This window comes from Epinephelus fuscoguttatus, linkage group LG11 (genome assembly GCF_011397635.1).
Source record: "Epinephelus fuscoguttatus linkage group LG11, E.fuscoguttatus.final_Chr_v1".
Classification (NCBI taxonomy): Eukaryota; Metazoa; Chordata; class Actinopteri; order Perciformes; family Serranidae; genus Epinephelus; species Epinephelus fuscoguttatus.
This window is the reverse complement of record NC_064762.1, coordinates 17,911,204-17,931,099: the sequence shown is the minus strand read 5'-3', so window position 1 is coordinate 17,931,099 and position 19,896 is coordinate 17,911,204. Positions and strand designations below refer to the sequence as shown.

Sequence of the window (19,896 nt, the reverse complement as noted above, 5' to 3'; positions counted from 1 at the left end):
GGCCATTAACATTCATTACCTCCTCAATCCTTGGGATGACAGCCTTTGGCCACAGTGTGAAGGACAAAAGCAAATGGCTGTTTGTACCTTGTCTCTGCTGGCGTCAGATCTCTGCTAACTGTCTCTGTCTCCCAGCCGTTGCTTTAACAGGCTGGTTCATATTAAAGGGGGTTCATGGACTCAGGATGCAATTCTGAAAAGATGCAAAACAGCCTGTGATTCCTCCCACTGAGTGTACTTTTACAAGCTGAAGCAAGGACACGGACTGGTGTCTAGTGTGCAGTATTTATTTCAATAAGTGTCTTGTCGTGACAAAGCTCAAGAATTGTGGGCCAGGATATTTCTGGGAGATTTCCAACACCTAAAGTCTGTTCAGCCCCAGATTATTTGTCCTAGGTGATGAATCGGTCTTAGTGGGATGAGACAAACACACTAAGTTGGGTCCAAACTAGTGTGGTGATAGGCAGACAGATTCTTCACAGAGTATTACATTTGAAAAGATGTCCGATCAACTGTTTGGAAGATTGGATGTATATATTAGAATGCTGGTTCCCAAATGGTGGGTCAGGGTCTATTCTGAATGGACTACAAGTGACTCGCATGTGTCAGATTTGTAAAAAATACATTTTATTTTTAAGTTCAGTGAATTTGTGGCACAAAGCTTTTAGAATGAAGTGGCGTCTCCTGTTGTAGAGTGAGTGACTAATGGACAGCTACTTGACAGAGACAGCAAACTAGCTCGATGACATGGCCAAACGCAAGTATGACGCTGTATGTATTAAACCATGTGGACCTTGAAATAATGACTAAGGGGAAATCTGGACACTGTAGCTGGACCAGTTGGGAACCACTGGATTAGAAAATGGGGCAAATACTTAAACTTCCTGGAGGGCCCTTGACATGGACCACAATTTGTAGGCAGTTGTTTTGTGTCTTATTCTGTGCCAAAAACTGAGCATAGCATTAGTTCAGGCAGAACACGATGTCAAGCTCAGCTCACATCCCAGCTATATCAGCTGATCTCAATCAGCCCAACCAATTGATGGAGCAGCTGACTGATGGAAGGGAATCAGCTGATAGACCACATGATTCCTTTCTATGCAACCAATTGGTGAATCTCATTCAGGGCGCCCTATTTAAACTGCTGTGGCCTGCCTACTGTTGCTGCTTCCTCTGCAAGCTGCTTTGCAACCTCCTTCTTTTCATGTTGTGTCTGGCTTATCAGTGTCATTTCTGTTTGTCATCGATGCTGCTCTGTTTTGTTCCCGGGGGGTCTTTGCTGCTGCTCTCCCTGCCTTAGGCTTTCCATGTGGGCGCATGGAAGAGGCTCTCTGCGTAGACCCAAGGAAAGGCAGAGGCCCCAGAACAGAGCCGTATGGCCAAATATAATACTGCAAATGGAAATTAAGTTCTTTTTGACTCAAGTGTTCTTAACTGAAACATGTATTTATTTTGTACTTCTTTGTTTTGTGATGGTTTATTTGTTAAGTTTTGTCTCATTAAAAAAATGTGTCCACTGCATATGATGGAGAACGTCTATATTGTCAACCAAGGCTAATTGCGTATACAGTGATGACAAATTGGATTGTATGGTGGTTTGTATATTTTGTGATGCATTTCATTTTGTACTCTATTAAAAAAAATAAATAAATAAACTCTGTTAAAATAATAAAAATGGTTAATCAAAGAAAAAGTTTCTTATCACCACGTTGACATACTGTTTTGTTACTTTTCCCAGGAAAACATCAATGTCGATGAGGCAGCACGTTTCCTGGTAGAGAATATCTTGGCTAATGACAAAGGTTTGCCATATGAGGAGAGCAATGGAGACCGTATCAAACTGGACCAGGAGGCAGTGGTTGCTGAGAGCAAGTCAGGCTGCTGTTGACACTTGATCCATTCATATTAGCCATCCGCCTCCCTTTGGCAAGGTTCAACCCGGGCACCCAGCATGTGGTTCTCAGCGCTCTACTGCAGCCTCTCTGAGGAATATGAATTAGTGGGTCTTCAAAGCTCTGGGATCTTCTCCTCTCTGCACTGATGCCCGTTTGACCTGCACATCCAAGTGTCTCGTAGTTCTCTTTTGAGAATAGAAGCCCAATTTTATCTTGATGTTGTCGCAACTGTTGTCACGGTCTCTATCGGACTGTTTCCTTCTTTGTTTCACACACAGCGTCTTTATTATTGTGTTTGTCTCGCTGCTTATTTTCCTGATTGTGTATTCCACCACCAACTAAACTATGACCCCCACCCAGCTCTCCATGCTGGGACCACACTGCCCCTCCTGTTGCCCTGACAACTTCTGAAGCCCTGGACTATGCCATGCCTGAGAGGAGGGTGCAAACTAAGCAGGAATTTAAGAAACACAAGCTCAAAAACAACCTGTAACCTCTTAATTTCTGCCACTTGGTCTTTTTTTTTATCTCAGTATCTTTGTCATTTAACATTTATCTGTGAAACAAGACACTGTATTGTTTTCAGATGGATGTCAATGATGGCACACTCATATTTGGGTTTCCAGCTGTTTTCTAGACTACTGTGTAAAAAGTAAGCAAACAGGCATCACTCGTTGTTGTCATGAACTGTTGTCTTAACGCCATTTCTTCTCTGACGTTACATGCCATTATACAGTTTTTGTTATGTTAATTAGCGGGTATACTTTTTGTTATTCACTCAAACATGTACAGACACCACAAAGACGGACAATACAGCATTTCCAGAAAAAACTCTAACAACAATACTACATGAGACATTGAGAAATCTTTGTTTGATTGTCCACCAGTACGAAAATGTGGATCTGATCACAGTATGTATTTTCTCTTAAATGTGTTGGGTCATGCATGAGGCAACTGGTGAGATACATGTATAAAAACAGAATCAGATAGAGAAATACACTCTCTTGTACATTAAAGTGTTCAGATGAAATATGAAGGATTTTTTTTTTTTAAACTTGGAGTTGAGATTAAGTTTACATGTGAAAATACTTTAAATCTACAAGACCAAAATAGAATAAACATTTTAACAGATTTGTGTTGTCCACTAGTGTTTAGACTGGCTGATCTAGTTTATCTACTGCATTTATATATAACATAACAAAACACTGGAGCATTGGTTGGCCAACATGCCCCATATTATTCATAACTCGATCAAGTTATGACCTTCTGATAGACAAGCTAAGTCAATGAATAAATGAGATCTGCACCATATACTTAAAGAGACACATTGCTGATTTTCAACCAGTTTTGTGTCATAATAATGTGGGTAGTATATGCAAATGAACTATGTTAAACTTCACTTTAGCTTACCAGCACCCAAATCTCCCTGCTCGCTTGTCAGAGAAAATCTGTCGGATGAAGAAGGTACTGTTGCTCGAACCGCATCCTGTGCTTCCTCATTTTTGTGAAGGAGGTTAAAAAGAGGAGACATTGTGGCGTCATATGACATCATATCCTTAGGGTACAGCACATGCACAGTAAAATCTGGTCTACAGTTGCTGAAAGGTTCAATACCTCGAGCACTATAATAGAGCATATGGACATGGTTGAATCGTTTGATACGAAAAATAAAGATATGGGGGAGAATTAAAATTCTGCAATTACTGAAAAGTTTATTGATAAAAGACAATAAACAAATGTGTTCTTAATGAAAAGGTTTCATTATATATCCGCTACCATCAAGTTTAACCCTAACCCAAAAACCTTCAGTCAGGCCCAGCATGTCCAAAAAGGCCAAAACAAATGCACTCAAATAGCACCTGAGTCGACACCATGCCTTCATTTCTAGTGCCGTCTTCTGTAACCCTTCAACACTGCAAATCCAGTACCACTGTACGTATGTAATACCTCATAGCTACTATATGGTCAGAGAGCGTGTCCCAGTCTTTACTTAATAGCCTTCACTTTTGTATGCCCGCCACTACCACAGAAACAACTTTCAGAAGCAGATAGAAATAGAAAGCCACCTCTTTCCTCTTAACTCCAAAAAGTTAAAACTAGGCCGTTCTAATAAAATACAAGTGAAGATTCTGTGACTGCATTACCTATTTCTCACCTTACATGTCTTCATTAACATATTGGACTGTTTAGCTGTAATACAAGAGTTTGTGAACAAGAAATGAGCAACATACTGTTTCCTGTATTGCGTATTGAGAGTCTGAGAATACTGAGATCAAAAGATAAAACAAGGCAGCGCTGATCAAACATGAACCAAGAATTTGTTGCTGCACTGCAAAAATGTCTTCAGAAACATATTTTAGTAGCCTAGAGATTTTAGCTGTAATAGCTTTAGTTTGTGAACAGGAAGTGAGCGGCATACTGTTAAGTGCGTAGAGGCTGAAATACTGAGATCAAATGATAAAATCAAATATGAACCAAGATTCTGTTAACTGTGTTGCCTAAAATGTCTTCAGACATATACTTTAGTGTACTGTCTAAATGTACTACGAGATTGTTTGTGACCAACCAGCTGCCATGTTGTTTTTAAATGAGCTGAAACCATGAATGTATAAGGAGACCTGGGTACAGCATTGGCAGGAGGGCTCCGTTCATTCCTTTTGAAGGTTGCTAGATGGAGCATGAAGCCAAAATTGCTCTGTTTACAGGGTATGAAATTACCTGGTTAATCAGCCCTGTGTCCGCATCATTTGGCCCATAGAGCAGGTGCACTCAAGACTTATAGCCGCTGAGCATGACCAAGCATGACCGAGCAGCCAACATCTGCTGGACAAGCAGATGACTTCCGATTTAGCGCTCCGCTAGCTAACTTGGAACTGGAATGAAATACTTTAACCTTGTGGCTCTTTAAGACTCTCCAAATGCTATCAGACCAAAAGGATTTAATCTTGATTGTGGAAAGAGTCATTTTGCGGGGGGTGTGACATGTATCCACTGATATATATGCATCTCTTTCTTAATATAAGTCTATGGGAAACTTTCTGGGCCCAGTAGTATGACATGACGGATCCCGGAAATTGCAGTACCGTTGTTTGGCCACTATGAAAATTGGCTTCAAAGGCTGGCACACTTCCTGGGGGTCTGGCTGAAACTTGCTTCTCCTCACCCACCAGCTGAAGCGTTTATTGGTCTGGTACGGCACAGTGCATTCTGGTAGTTGTAGGTTTTCTATGTCTTTAGTAAAAGCAGATGCCACAGCCTTTTTTTCTCTGTTTCATCTGATCTTCTGGCACCATTTTTTTTTTAAGTATTTGTGTCCTTCTACCACACAGACAGCCCAGTTTTATGAAAAGACCATTTTCCCAGCAGTGAAATACTTTAAAGCACAGCATTTGGCTCATATATAATTCAAACATTTTGTTTCCCTGCATGGATATTATGTTTCTTTGTCCCAAGCAAATGTTTTCGATTATACAATTACCTGTTTTTAACAGGCACATAGAAATCTTGGTTTAAGCCATTCAAGCTGGGTTTATACTCATTTGAACACATTTCCAAAACAGCACAAGCAATAATGCCTGGTGCAGGCAATTACAGGTTCCTGGGAGTTAGATCTAAAATGGCAGCAATGGCAGAGCTGCTGAAGCAACACTACAGAATGACAATAATAGACAGCACTCTGACTGGATTTGTAGAATGATCGAGTGGCAATATCAACTTTGAAAGCAGGCCTAAGTATTAGTCACCCTAATGAAAAGCACAGATTAAAGGCCAATGATGAGGACAATGGCTGTCGTAAGAGTCAACCAAGTTTCACTTCCACAACCTCAACGGTCTACATTCTGTATAATCTGTCACTGTATGTGTGTCGAGCCAACGCTGGTAAACACAATACCTACAGTGTTATGTTTCCCTTGAAGAAACTAGTAGCACAAATGGATGAAGTTGTATGTGTGAAAGCTACAACTCAGACTGCCTGTGTGTGTGTGAGTGTGCATGTGTTTAAGAGAGAGAGACAGGACCATGTGACTCCACTCAAGAATCAGTGTGTGATAGTCATCAGACACTGCTCTCACCACTACAGCTTGTGCTCTGACACACACACCTAACTGTTACCAGAGCTGGAATGCAATGGAGGCGTGCCAGTTGTTTAGTGTACAAGCATCACAGCGGCTCACATTCAGTGCTAATACTGCTATCCACGTCACCTCGTTAAAACACTTGAGCATGCATTTCAGACAGAGCTGGAGCCTTGACAGCTCACTGATGTATTGCTTTTCAGCTCTGAGTGTACTTCCGTGTTTCTTTGTAAGTGGTGCCACAATTGTGCAGTTCCACAGAGTGAGCCATATGTGCATCACATGTTGACAGCCTTGAGGTAATGCAATCCAATACCACGGCCTTCAGGAAGCTGCAGCCATTGTGATGCTTTTGCTGCTACACTTGGATCACAGTGGTGAGATGAACTGAAAGGTATTGATTCAGGCACATTCTGAGGCTGTTTCCAATGTTTTGTCAGTTTATTTATAAGACAATAAGCCCACATGTTTAAAGGGATAGCTCAGATTTTTTGAAATGATGTTGTACGGTGTACTTATCTAGTAATTGTCAGTCAGCATGGCCCCACTTGGAGAAGAAGCAGGCTAGAGTCCAACATGGAAGCTAAGACTGACATCTACTGTATGTAACAGACTGACTAGAGATAAGTACCCCATGCAACTACTTAAAAAAAATCAAAACTACCCCTTAAGTTTTGGTATTTACATTTTGTAGCTCTGAAGTAACTTTTTGTAAGGGACTGTTCTTTACTTATCAGAGAAGGAGGGTGTCTGGGGTGTGACATTTTGTAAAAAATGCAAATATTTTCCCTTAAGCCTTCCTGAGTGATTGATGGAAAGTGCATGACCCCCCCCCCCACCCAAATATTACTTATTCATTTTTCAAAACTTACACTTTGATGTTTAAAAGTTAAAAATTGAAGTTGATGACAAAATCCTGGAGTTGAAAAACCTTTGGGTTTTCACTCTTGTGGTGTAAGCTGGACAGTTAATACAAATGCTTTATTGTTGGACAAATTTGAAATGAGTCTTAGAATAAAGTTATATTGATGAAATATTACTATTTTTTATGCTCAGGTTTGGTTATGTTTTTTATTTGATGGAAGTGTTCATTGCATATAATGTCTCAGAGGACCATTTGAAATTTGAAAATCCAACGATAATGTAAGGCAGGTTTCTCTCTCGTGTCTTACCTATAAACTTACGAGTTACTGAATGTACTATTAAAGGGCTGTGAGGAGTGAAGTAAGTGCACAGGGACAGCTCCTCTGTGTAACTAGATCCACTTTAATGTCCAACAATAGAACATAGGACAACTGAACATCGACAACAATAGTGGCATCTTATATCTTATATATATATATATATATATATATATATATATATATATATTGCTCTGCCAAACTTAATCATAACCCTCATTACCTGCATGTAAGGTGCGCAATATTAAATAGTTCCAAATTTAACGTAAAGAGTAAAATAAAATATGTTAATATATGAATGTTGTCTATATCAAAATATGTAGGTGCAAAATAATGAACAGAGAAAAACAAGACAATCTACTGGATACATCCTCATGAAAATAAATCTCATCGCACAATAATTTCTGTTTTATTTCATTTTGGTGATTTTTAAAGAAAACTTGGGTTTGGAAGGCATGTTTTCTTTAAAAATCTCATGTAAATACAAAATACAACTATGTACATTTGTTTGCCCCTTCCCTAAGCCAGAATAAATAAGAAATAATAAAAAACACAAGTCCCTGCTTAAATAATAATAAGACATGCCTCATCCATTTTGCACCACCCCTTATCCCTCATAAGTAACGAACAGTCCCTAAATGGATACACTGTAAAGTGAAATCTGCCCATCCCTCACTATAGTAACAAGTGATGCAACAGCTCCAGACCCCGCCCACGTTAGAGCTCCGTTGCTTAGCAACGACTAAACTTTCAAGAGCACGGGCACAACCTAACAAATGCACCTCCGGCAGATTACTTGACCTGCTTGCTTCCAGGTCAATTACCTCGTAAATTTAACACACCAAGTAAAATGTCCAAGGCACAACCGAAGAAAAAGGAGTCCTCCTCCAGTAAAGCCTCTTTATCCGACCGACAGAATGAGTGAGTTTGGTTAACGTTGGCAATTAGCGTTAATTAGGGACACCTGTAGTTAGCATTGACGTTAGCAGCGTATCATTAGCATCAACTAAGCTAGCTAACTTTAGCATTCAGGAAGCTCGCTAACCGGCAGAGTCGTCGCAGGTTTTATTGTGTAATATAATATAAAGATGTACTCTATCTCTAGTTAAAAGCCTAGCAGTTAAGAACAGATACACCTCAGTAAGTATCGTTACATTACGTTAACGTACTTATGGCTTGTGTGTAAATACAGTCTGTTAACATTATGATGAAAACAGCCAGCTGTTGAGCCAATATCACTTCCACTGTGAAAGGGGAAACAGGCATTTGGGCTCTATGCTGACTCACTGACACTGAGCTAATTTGGTTGCTAAATATTGACAAAAAGGGAAGCCAAGAACAAATGAAATAGTTATGTGTCATCATTGCAGAGCAGCGTCACTAGCAGCCACTTCTTCTGAGAGCCTAGGAGGAGCATGGAGATGCAGATTCCCCATCTGGCCTGAGTGGAGCGATGCAGAAGTCAACAAGGAGAAATGGGACTCAAGTAAAGGAGCTGAGGACGGAAAGGCCAACAAGAGTCACAATGCTGTAAATGGAGCATATAATTATTAAGACTCTATAGATCATTCACATATTTGCCATCAGTAACATATACTGCACCTGTATTGAAAAATCAATAAGTTGCTACCACTTTACAACTGGTATTGATTTTGACATTGCCTTGATTCTTTCTTTGTTCATTTTGTTTTCTTTATATGACATCCACTGCGTTTGCTTTTGTCTGTAGCCTTTTTTTGAAGATCCTGAGGGGAAAATTTGCCTCCCTCCGTCTTTGAAAGTGCACTCCTGGAAGCGTCCTACAGAGTTTATTAACAACAAGGTAACCTTCTACATTAAGAATATGTTTTCTCATGGGAGAGTATATGCCAAATGTCTTGTTTATGCTTGGACTGTTATAGACACCACACTATGTAGCAGTTCAAGGATAACAATGAACAGGAGCTGGCGTATGTGTCGTGCTGGTGTACACATATAAGTGATAGTTATTTCCTCCTGCTCATATCCCTGTGAATTGAATACATTTTTTTTTTTTTTTTCGGATTGTAGGTCAGAAAAATGATAAATTCTAATACAATATTTGCTTACTGTAACCTTTTGTGATCATTTTTCTGTATTTATCATTTGTAGACCAAATGACTAGTAGACTACATGGTAGTGTGATATGGCCCTAAAATAACACATTTTTAATCACAATATTTCAGGGTATTTTTGTGATAACGATATTCTTGACTATATGACAAATTAGTGAGGAAAAAAAGAGCATACAATTGCAACAAAATAAGTGATATATTTTTACAGTTTGCCCTTAAATATTCAGTAAAAACTAAACCAAAATTATCTTTTATTTCTTTAGTTTGTAAACAACAACAACAACAACAACAACAGTAACTCAGAGTGAGATTCATGTTCTGTATACAATATTAATAGCTCAACAAAATAAAATCTGCCACAAATTACATGTTTAAACAGTCCCCAAATACAAAAACAATGTACTCTAGGATCTGCATATATATATAAATCAACAGGTGATTTTTTTTTTTGATCATTTCTCCTCTAATCATCACGCTGTAACCTGTGACAGGCTGTTATGACACCATAACAATTTAACATTCAGATGTATGTAGTTTTTTGTAGAGCCACGAGCGCCACATAGGTTTACATTACCAAAGGTTTATGACCAAATCACTAGATGACACTGACTCCTGTGTGCGCACAGCGAGAGGGGAGAGGGAGAGACACTGTGCTGCTGCTGGAGGAGCCGCTGAATGAGTTCCCTCTGAGCGGTAACTCGCTAAGAGCCTGAAAAGTCCGGGGCTGTTCGTAAAACATTCAGGACGCCACAGTTTATTCCACACTACTGAAGCTGCTCCTCTTTTTGGGAACCACCGCGGAGTCGCTAATAATTTTGCTTTCAGCCATGCTTTTTGTTGCTGTGGGTAACAGTATGACGACAATAAGTGTCACAATATGAAGTTTTCACAAGATATTTATTATACCAGTGAACGAGTTGATATGGCACACCCCTGCTACATGGGTGTGCATGGACTATAAGCATAATCTATTAAAAAAATGAACAGTTGACAGGCTAATTGACTGTTGGTTGCAGCCATTACATGTATTAACAAGTGTATTTCTTTGCCACACAGTGTGAAATGTAGTTAAGGAAATCTGCTCTCTAGTCGCCTCCAATGAAGTTTTAATTGCATCACTCCATTTTTCTTGTACCCCTCTCTCAGTGCAGTATTGAGCAATTACCGACAGCTTCCTGCTTTTTGAATTAGTCCTTGCCAGGTCACGAGCTGCCTTTTCACTCAAGATGTCAAAAGCATTTCATTAATTTCATACACGAGGAACATGGGCTAATCACAAAAGCAATCAGTCGTGTAGATGCAGGCAACGGCTCCACTGTGAAACTCTCTTTTCATCAGTGTGTACCAGTCTGTATAAAAGCCTGTGTTATTAATAATAATTAAAAGTTTGGCTCTCACATAGAGTTGCTGTTACGATGGGAGAAAACACAACCTCCGTTGACCTGCAGCTGACCTCACTCATCATCACCTGACCCATTAATTCATATTTAATTAGTGACATGGCAGAATCTATTAACTTGGTAGTGAACTATTCACTGCAGACACATTCTTGGGAGTATCATTGTGAGGTTAGACCAGTTTGGGTCATAGGATGAGCAGAGAAACAGTAAGTAGGTTACAAATTCATGTCCATTTTAAAAAGATGACATCTGATAGCCATTTTTAAAAGCTGGTTGATCACTGTGTTATTATAATGAATGACTCTGAATCTGTGCATGCAATGAAAACAATGTTCTGCTTCATTTTAGGATCTCACTGTTGTTGAAAATCAAAGGACCTTTGACCTTATCACCCCCAACGATCATCTGATTTGCAGTGAGGTTAGTTTTCTTAACCATTACTCTCTACTTTTTCCCACTGACTATTGATTAGCACTTGGGTAGTTTAATTTAGATGTCAGTCAGGGTGATGTTTGACGGACAGCAATGAATTACACTGGGGTGATGCAATACCCTACTGATTTTATGAATGATAGGTCAGATAATTGAGGACTCAGCCAATAGATTTAAAGATCTGTTGGTAGTTAAACTCATAATTACTTTCTCCCCCCCGTCTTCGATGAAGCTAATGAGGTGGATCATCAGCGAGATCTATATTGTTTGGACGCTTCATAATGGCACATTTAGAGAGCAAGATGGTTGGAGGCCTTGGGAGCACATCTACTCGCTGTGTAAGGTGGTGAAAGGTCATCTGCCGCTCTACAACAGCTACGGGAAATACGTGGTCAGACTCTATTGGATGGTGAGCTTGAAGCACACACATACATAGACTACTATTTTTTTTTAATAAACTTTATTTGAAAAGCATACATTATGTTTACATCAAGCATGTCAAAACCTTGTGTATGATGTTAAATGGTTCTTATTATTGTTATTCATGTATGCTGACACTGAATCTGAAAATTAAACAACAACCAACATCATCTGTCCAGTATGAGTTAAATCAGATGTGACAAATGATTATAATACGTGATAATTCATGAAAAATGAAATAAGCCATCGTATAAATTTAATAGTTCAACATTTTTAAAAATATGCTTATTCACTGTTTTACTGAGAAAAGTTTTATGTTTTCCTTTAACTTGTTGACACTTGAACAAAACAGGATCTTGTCTGTATGATAAATGTGCACATGAGTATTTGGGCTGGGAATCACCGGAGGCTCCACGATATGATATCATCACAATACTTAAGTCACGATACAATATTATAGTGATTTTAAACATGTTGCAGTATACTGAGTATTGCGATAGAATATATTGCAATATATATTACCTGTTTAAAACTGCTTTTTTGCAGCAGCAGCAAAATGTATCTAGTGGACTGAAAAAGCAACTGATTATATTATTCAAGTAGGCTGCCTAAAGTTTGATTTTTATTTGTTATGTTAATCATTTATATAATAAAAAAAATGTAACAATACAATGTTGACACACAAATATATCTCAATACTATGCTGTATTGTTTTTTTTTCCCACACCCCTTGTGAGCATAGGAAAATGTGATTGCCAGTGAAAATATTTCTTCAACACTGCACATCTCCTGGATGGTAAAGCACCATCAGGTCATCATCGACATGAGTCCGTACAGTATCTGCTGTCACAGCACACGTTGGCAATGTACGATTACAGGAATGTCTGTTGTAATATCTAACATACCGGTATCTGTGAATTTGGCTACATTTAATGAGCCCAAAAAATACACGGTTATTGTCTACCGTCGGTTCCTTATACATCTGTGTCATGCTGCTGACGTCGCCACCTTGCCAGGCACCCAGTCAGCCAGTCAGCCAGGCCAACAGTATGATAATAATATCCAAAAATTTTTCTCTCAGTGGTTTATGTGACATGAGAAATACTTTCAAAAAAACTAAAGTCATGTAACGCCACTGTTTCTATGACTTTAACATGGATTTGATGTTCACAATGTGGCATTATCGGGTAAAACAATAGTGCTTCTCCCCAGACGTGTGAATAGTGAGGTTATTGCATCCTTACAGATTTTAATGTGTCAGGGACAGAGGACACATACCTAGCAACACCACAGATTACACACACCAGATGGAAAAGAGTTTTTAAAGAAGATACAGAGAAATAAAAAATGAAATATTTTTTTTGTAAAGCTTATATTATATACTAATATGTATTACTAATACTAAAAATGTAGTTTTTAGTAAACTCAAAAATTCTCACAGATGAATTCATTGCTTCTCAATGCCTTGTTAATCACATTTTACAGGCACACTTGAGGCGATGGATGATATAAGATTGCATTGTATTGTTCAGCAGACCTCATAGGAGGCAGCAGATGAGAGGGGAATGCGGATGGACTGGAGGGTTGAAGGGGGGAGGGGACGAGAGAGCCTTATCCACTCACAGCTCAGATCAATCAGTCTCACGACTGTGCCCAAAGTGGTGGGGCTCCATACATTCCCTGATGAATAGATAAGGCTTAACAGGAGTCAACTGCTTCTCAGAGAGCAAGGCTCAAGTTGGGTATCTATGAGAGACCATGGGAGCAGGCACGACCCTCAGAGGTCATTCATATTGATTCTGTGCAAGTGTAAAGATGTTACAGATATTTGCCTCTAAATAAAGGCCGTCACTGTATTGGGATGCAGTTTGAAGTTGCAGAGTTTCAGTATATACTGTATGTTGCTTGCCACAGATCTCTTAAGTAGTGGACACTACATCATTGTGTCATTTTAGAAAGGGAACTTCTTCCAGCACAACAATTTGGGTCAGTGAAGGAGTGAAAAAAGACAGAGCTAAAAACGATTGTGTTCTGTAACACTGTGACTCTTGCCTTGACAAACAAGCATGACACGGTTGTAGGCAGCAGTCCCCGTGCCAACCATAGCACGCTAACAGATGGTTGTTGAGATGGCATTAAGCACCCAGCCCCCAACCCCCTTCCCGTTTCCTCGCCTGCTCTTTCTCATGGGCTACTCCTTTTCTCCCCTGCTCAGATATTCCTTTATTGTTCCACGCCAATCTTTTTTTCCTCCTTCACGCTGCTGTGAATATTCCATTCCTCATTTTCTCACCCTGCTCTCCACCATCCGACAACTCTGTCTCTGCTTTCCTGCCTTTCTTCCTCTCTCCTCTAACTTGCCCTTTCGCACTTTATTTTACCCCATCTGCGAACACATCTAGCTCCTCCTCGGGGCGATGGTTTGACAAGAAAGTGGAAGAACAAGAAAGAAAAAAAAATGTGCCGCCCACACTGTATATAGGCTTGCATTGCTTCAGCACACTGCTCTGATAGATAAAGAGAGGCACAGCTGCGAACAGTCAGTCAGATTATCAACTGCCTGTGCTGCTTTTTCTTACGAGCAGTGTGAAACTCCCCCAGACGGCCAGTAGACAGACCACACCAGAGACAGCATGTAACAAGCCCTGACACCGAACAGGATGCTAAGATGCAAGCATAAGGAAGCTAATGCTAGGAGAGGTGTTGAAATGTGAAACCCATACATGATCTCTTTAGCCAACGTGTATCAGCCAATATTGAGTGCAGATGCGATACCATTGTTTTAGAAAAATAGATAAATAAATATAGCTGCAAGCAGCAACGTTGGGATTCAAGCCAGCATTGACCTTTAAAACTTGAAAGCTGGGTAAAATCAAGACCTTTGACAGTTTAGGACGGCTGTATTATAGATAAACAACAGATTTTATGACAGGTGCTCATTCATTAACATCCAAATCTCTACTGGGCTTACTCTTTTTTTGGAAACAGTGTCACTTCCAATTGGTCAACTGCAAAAAACATTTTGGGGACATGCTTTCATGGCTTAATCCAAAAAAAGTCCACTGAGTTTGGTGATGTTTGAACAAACCCTCATTGATTTCCAAATTTTGCAAAAGGTGATTGCACTTGGGTATTTGCTTTATGATTTTTAAGGGACACCAGTTATATTAGAGTTCTACTGAAAAGTGAAAAGAAGTGGTCATTGTTTCTTAATTTTCCAGCAATTACTTTCACAAACTAGTTACTACTAAACTAGCTACAACTAGCTGTGAGGACACTGCTGTGCTCCATCGTCTCATCCGTCTTCCAAAGTCTTGTAGCAATAGGACTGCCTTCATTTCCCATCAGTGCCTGTCGAGTGCTAGACTAATGTCTAGTGAGTAGTTTGTTGGGTTTTGTGTTATATGCTTCAGGCCCCTGTTTCAGAAAGCGGGTTGTGTGAAAACTGCAACTAGCTTAAGCCTGAGATGAGGGAAACTATGGGTTTTTTCATTTCAGAAAGAGAGGCCACTTAAACTCTGGGTCTGTTACTATGGTAACTGACTCTGTAAACCTAACCTGCTCTTTGGCAGGTTTTCTTCAGCAAACTCTGAGTTTCTCTCTGTCTCCTACCTCTGACAGAGCCTAGAATCAAAATGCTTGAATATTAGGTTGTTACCCAGGACTATCCACAGTTATGTTTTTTTTTTTGCTGTTAGTCATTTCAAACAGCGTTTTTTTTTGGTTTTTTTTGCCCTCACATTAAAACCTCACACAGCGTTATGTCCCCCCTTATCTCTACACACATATCTGATATGTAGGCCTATGCTTTATCGTCACCACACAATAGATGATGGGTTCAGAGACTGAGTCACCCACTGCTAAGAATAAAACCTCTGCATGTCCTTTTTACGGGTGGAAGTTCTTTTCTTTTTTTAAAGGTTACATAGTGACTCGTCACACAAGACAGCTGTCAGGCTGTTTGAGGAGTACCACTAAAACGTTTATTGCACATAATGTGTAATCTGAGTTTAAATCACAGAAATAAAATGGTTTGAAAATGAAAATTTCATTACTGTGACTTAAGTTGTAAAAATTGGAATGAGAGAATAATTATCTCTATCACTCACAATGTAATAGGTCGCACTGATGGAATATGAGTCCCATAATATAATGATTATATTATAATATTTCCCATGAACAGGATCGTGCTACAGCTGCAGAATGAAACAGAGTTTTTTAAATAGACGGTGTATAGTCTGAATGTGTTTTAACAGCATTTCAGTGTTTAAAGTAGTTGACATAAAGCCACATAAAGATCTTTGGCCACACATAACGCTGTTGGACCAAAGATCCAAATAGATTCTAAAAATTTAACTCTACTGTATTTTAACCCCAAAATACATTATTACTGGGCCACATTGTGACGTTACAATCATGCCCTTGTCTTTGATATGAATATATATTTTAAATCTTCATCTATACAGTATTTTTCATCTTCAGTTGCTGTCCCTGTGTTTTATCACTGTCAGATTAAAGCTGTACAAATATATTTAAAGTTCAATGTTCCCCATGGCCTAATGATGAATAAAACTTTATTGTGTTAACTTAATGACACTTTTCTTTGCTCTGACTCAGCCGACGACTTTCTTCTTTAAAGATAAATGCGCACCGTCTGCATATACATACATTAATATTTCTACGTCCACTGGAGTAACGGTTCTGCCTTTTATTGACCTGTTGCCATGGTAAATCGTAGTATCGGAGCTTTAATGATGAAAGATTTTTACATTCACCGTGCACAAGCTTAACTCAGAGTTGATTGAACCGATTCTGATCAGCTGTGCTGGAACCGAAAACTAAGAGTTTTCTCTCTCAAGATTCTTCAACTCAGAGTTCAGGGTTAAACTCAGTTTGTTAAACCTGTTTTCTGAAACGGGTCCCTGAATACAAATATGACTTTTAATCAGTGTTTTCAACCATGAGTCAGGTGACTGTTACATTTCTTTAGTAAAGCTGTATTTTCTCTTAACAAGGGGAGGGGTTGATGTATACAGTATAGTGTTTCGAAACAACCTCAAACCACATTGCGAGACGGTCTGCAGTCAAATCCCCCTGCTGGATCAACCAGGAAATTACAGAACTCTATATTTTATATGACATCAAATGGTTAACAATGATAATATTATGACAATATTATGTCAGTGTGTTTTGAGGTTAAACACGCAGATACTGATATATAGATAATCGATATATATCGATAATATAGGCTGACCGATATATCAATCAGGCTCTAATTGCTTTGATTGTTATACAGCATGGCACAGATTTAACCCTTTGTAACACATAAACAAATACATACAGAGAATGAATGCACACGTCGCTTTTTTACTAGTGGAACTTCCCAGTGTAAAACCTTGCCAAATTGCTGACATGTTGCTAATTCTTTTGCACTGCACTGAAACTCTGGTTGCCAGTGGTTGCACAGTGCAACTTCCTGTGTAGGGTACCGTTGAGGAAGAATTTATAACCGGGAAAACCGTCATTTTATTTGGGTGTTAAACTACTTTAAAGTTTAGTAATTATGTGGTGTCAGATCCGTGCATAGACTCGCACACTTACTGATGCTATATCCAGCATTTTAGGCAGTAACAAAGGGATTTCTGATACTGATAATGATATCAGAACAACTCTAGTTTTAGGTACGCTGCTGCTGATCTTTTTCTTCTTTCCTTCAATAAGGGCTGTTTCAAGAATATATTGTAACCATTTTCACCAAAAGAACTTCGGATTATGATTATGAATGTGTTTTTCATTCCAAAATTGCACAAGCATCTGTCAGTTATTATTGAACCACAATGGTGCAGTTTTGCACTAAAAAAAATTTCGGAAGTTGTTTTTCTTTGGGCCCTCTGCAGTCTACTCAGTCGTTAGCCAATAGTGCTAACCCCAGACTAACCTTTGTATTGTGCACTTGGCACTGAAGCAGACACCTGTTCTTAATTAATCTGCTCACATTTTAATGCTAAGCTTTAGGCCTGGGTGAAAACAAGAAAATCCAATGTAACAATATTTTTGACCAAATACCTGGATGTGGATTTTGCAATATTTTCAAAAAATGGCATCACTTTACTGTAATGCAGCTTTTAAAACCAGGAAAAGACAACACATGTGTCATTGTGATATCCAAAATCTCAGAGGATATCTAGTCTCACTAAGCTAACAGTTTCTTTTATCTGTAACTGGAGATTTCTTCTATTCTCACTGAACTGTTGCTCGGAGATACCTGTGCCGCTTTCTGCTCTCTCAGTAGTCAGTCTGGTTGAATCGTTGTGCAGCATTCTGTCCTCCATGAACAAAACATTACCTTTTTTACAAACCCTCGATACAAAATAACATCTATTTGTTAAGAGGACTTTCATGCTTTTTAGGTTGTAGAAAGACCATTAAAAATATAGAGTAGTCCTCTCAGCTATCTGACTGTTCTGAATCAAGCTTTTATGGCAGATGATTCCAAACTTTTCAACAGCGGTGTATAATTCCACTTTTGGTGCTTATTGTGATGATCTGAGTCACAGCTGTGGCACATTCTGAAATGGCAGGACACATTTTTTACATCAGCAGTAGATGTGTCAGGGGCTGGTTTTAGTCATGGCCAATCACACCACCAGCTCCTCTTCTTACCTTTAACTGAAGCTGTCTCCCCCCACCACATTTTGTTGAGTGTTTAGTAAAAAAGCTGAAAGTTCAGACAAGCATTCAAGTCACAGAATTCACTTTCAGGGAACTCTCAAGGAATCTGAGCAGAACTGCTGTTTGAGGTGCACTGATTGTTGCACCATATCTTCACTCACTGTGCCTTCCTTGCTTGCTTGTAGGGTTGTTGGAGGAAGATAACAATAGATGATTCTATGCCATTTGATGAAGAAAACAACCTGCTTCTCCCTGCCTCCACCTGTCAGTCAGAGCTGTGGCCCATGCTGTTGGCTAAGGCTCTCATTAAAGTGGCCAACACCAAGTGAGTAACGTTCCAACAGAATCTCTGAAAAAGCATCTCTGTGCTGCTTTGGAGAGTTAAGAAAAGGTGCTTATAATCTTAAAGTAAGAGGGTTTAAGAACAGACTCACGCTTCTTCTAAGTTTATACCCACAAAGCTGACTCTAATAACACTACTATAACAATAAACACTACACACTATGCACACATTTATACTACCACAGGACATTAACCCTGTTCAAGCAAAGCAGTACACAGGGTGGTACTTTTGACTATTGAATTTCAGTGAATACAGACAGTGATTCACCAGTATTTGTAATAAACAAAATGAAGGCAGAACATTGAATCTACTAACTGATTTTTAAAAACAGTTTAACCCTGCCAGATCAAGGACGTTTAAACTGTAGTTTGTAACTTTTACTAAAAAATAGTTTTTATTATTCTAGCTGAAATGTCCCTATATTCGCACTAAACAAGCCTACTTAGCTGACTAGTAGCACTTTAATGACCTTACGGCATGTTAATGAAAACAACCAAGGTTGTGTTACTGTATTGCCTGTTTCTCATTTTAGTGCACTGTATGTGTAACCAGTGGACTCTAATGTTGTCTGCGTTGTGTTGATATGAAGAGGCCCAAACTGTGGATATCTTTTGGAGGTGATCTCCGCTTATTCCTGACAACTTAATGCCTGATAATTCCTTACCAAAAACAAAATCCTGCGTGAATTCCGAACGTTCAGCTTGACCCTTTCTCCCATGGAGTACAACAGCAAAAATGGCAGTCCCATGTTATATTCAATTCAGTGCAATTAAACACAGAAAATATATCTTACAGCAAGAGGTAAAAACAATCATGCCTATATAACTTGAGCCCCTACACAAATTAAGTGACATAGGAACACGTTATGACACAATAAATTTAGGCTGAAACATTAGCGTATAAACAGCGCTAAAACACAGAAATTACTACGAGAGCAATGTTGCTTACCACAGAGTACAACAGCAAAAGAGAAGAGGTAAGGCGGGGGACACCCCTTTGTAGGAGGGGTACCCCAAAGGTTAACATAGGGGTACAGAAACTGTATCAAAGGTTCCACATATTGACTGTGGAGGCCTAAGCAGGTCAGGTAATAACAACTGAAACAAAGTTTCTCATTCTACAGCTAAACAGTACACTAAAGTATGTTACTTAAAACATTTGAGGTGAGATACAGGCAATGCAGTGACAGAATCTTGAAGCATATTTTATCAGAGCTGCCTAGTAGACAATTTGACCACATTTCACGGAGGGATTAAAATGATAAACAGACACTTTAGAGACACCCCGGCACTGATTGGTTGTTGTTGCTTTGCATGCGGTCTGATTCTAGCAAATGCCATTAGAGGCAGAAGGAAGATGAAGAGGGACATGTTTTTTTCACAGA

At 39.2% G+C, this 19,896-nt stretch overlaps 2 protein-coding genes across 2 annotated transcripts in view; both read left to right on the top strand.

Moving 5' to 3' along the window:
- Positions 1-3,587, top strand: part of rab32a (RAB32a, member RAS oncogene family) — a 29,540-nt gene extending 25,953 nt beyond the window's left edge. Inside the window, exon 3 of the mRNA XM_049589420.1 lies at positions 1,739-3,587. Within this exon, the coding sequence (XP_049445377.1) occupies positions 1,739-1,888 (150 nt within the window). The 3' untranslated portion in view covers positions 1,889-3,587. The remainder of the gene's footprint in view (positions 1-1,738) is intronic.
- Positions 3,588-7,550: 3,963 nt separating this feature from the next.
- Positions 7,551-19,896, top strand: part of adgb (androglobin) — a 79,356-nt gene continuing 67,010 nt past the window's right edge. The window contains exons 1-6 of the mRNA XM_049589388.1: positions 7,551-8,073; positions 8,523-8,682; positions 8,882-8,974; positions 10,994-11,065; positions 11,310-11,486; positions 18,355-18,494. Coding sequence (XP_049445345.1) covers positions 8,003-8,073; positions 8,523-8,682; positions 8,882-8,974; positions 10,994-11,065; positions 11,310-11,486; positions 18,355-18,494 — 713 coding nt within the window. The 5' untranslated portion in view covers positions 7,551-8,002. The remainder of the gene's footprint in view (positions 8,074-8,522; positions 8,683-8,881; positions 8,975-10,993; positions 11,066-11,309; positions 11,487-18,354; positions 18,495-19,896) is intronic.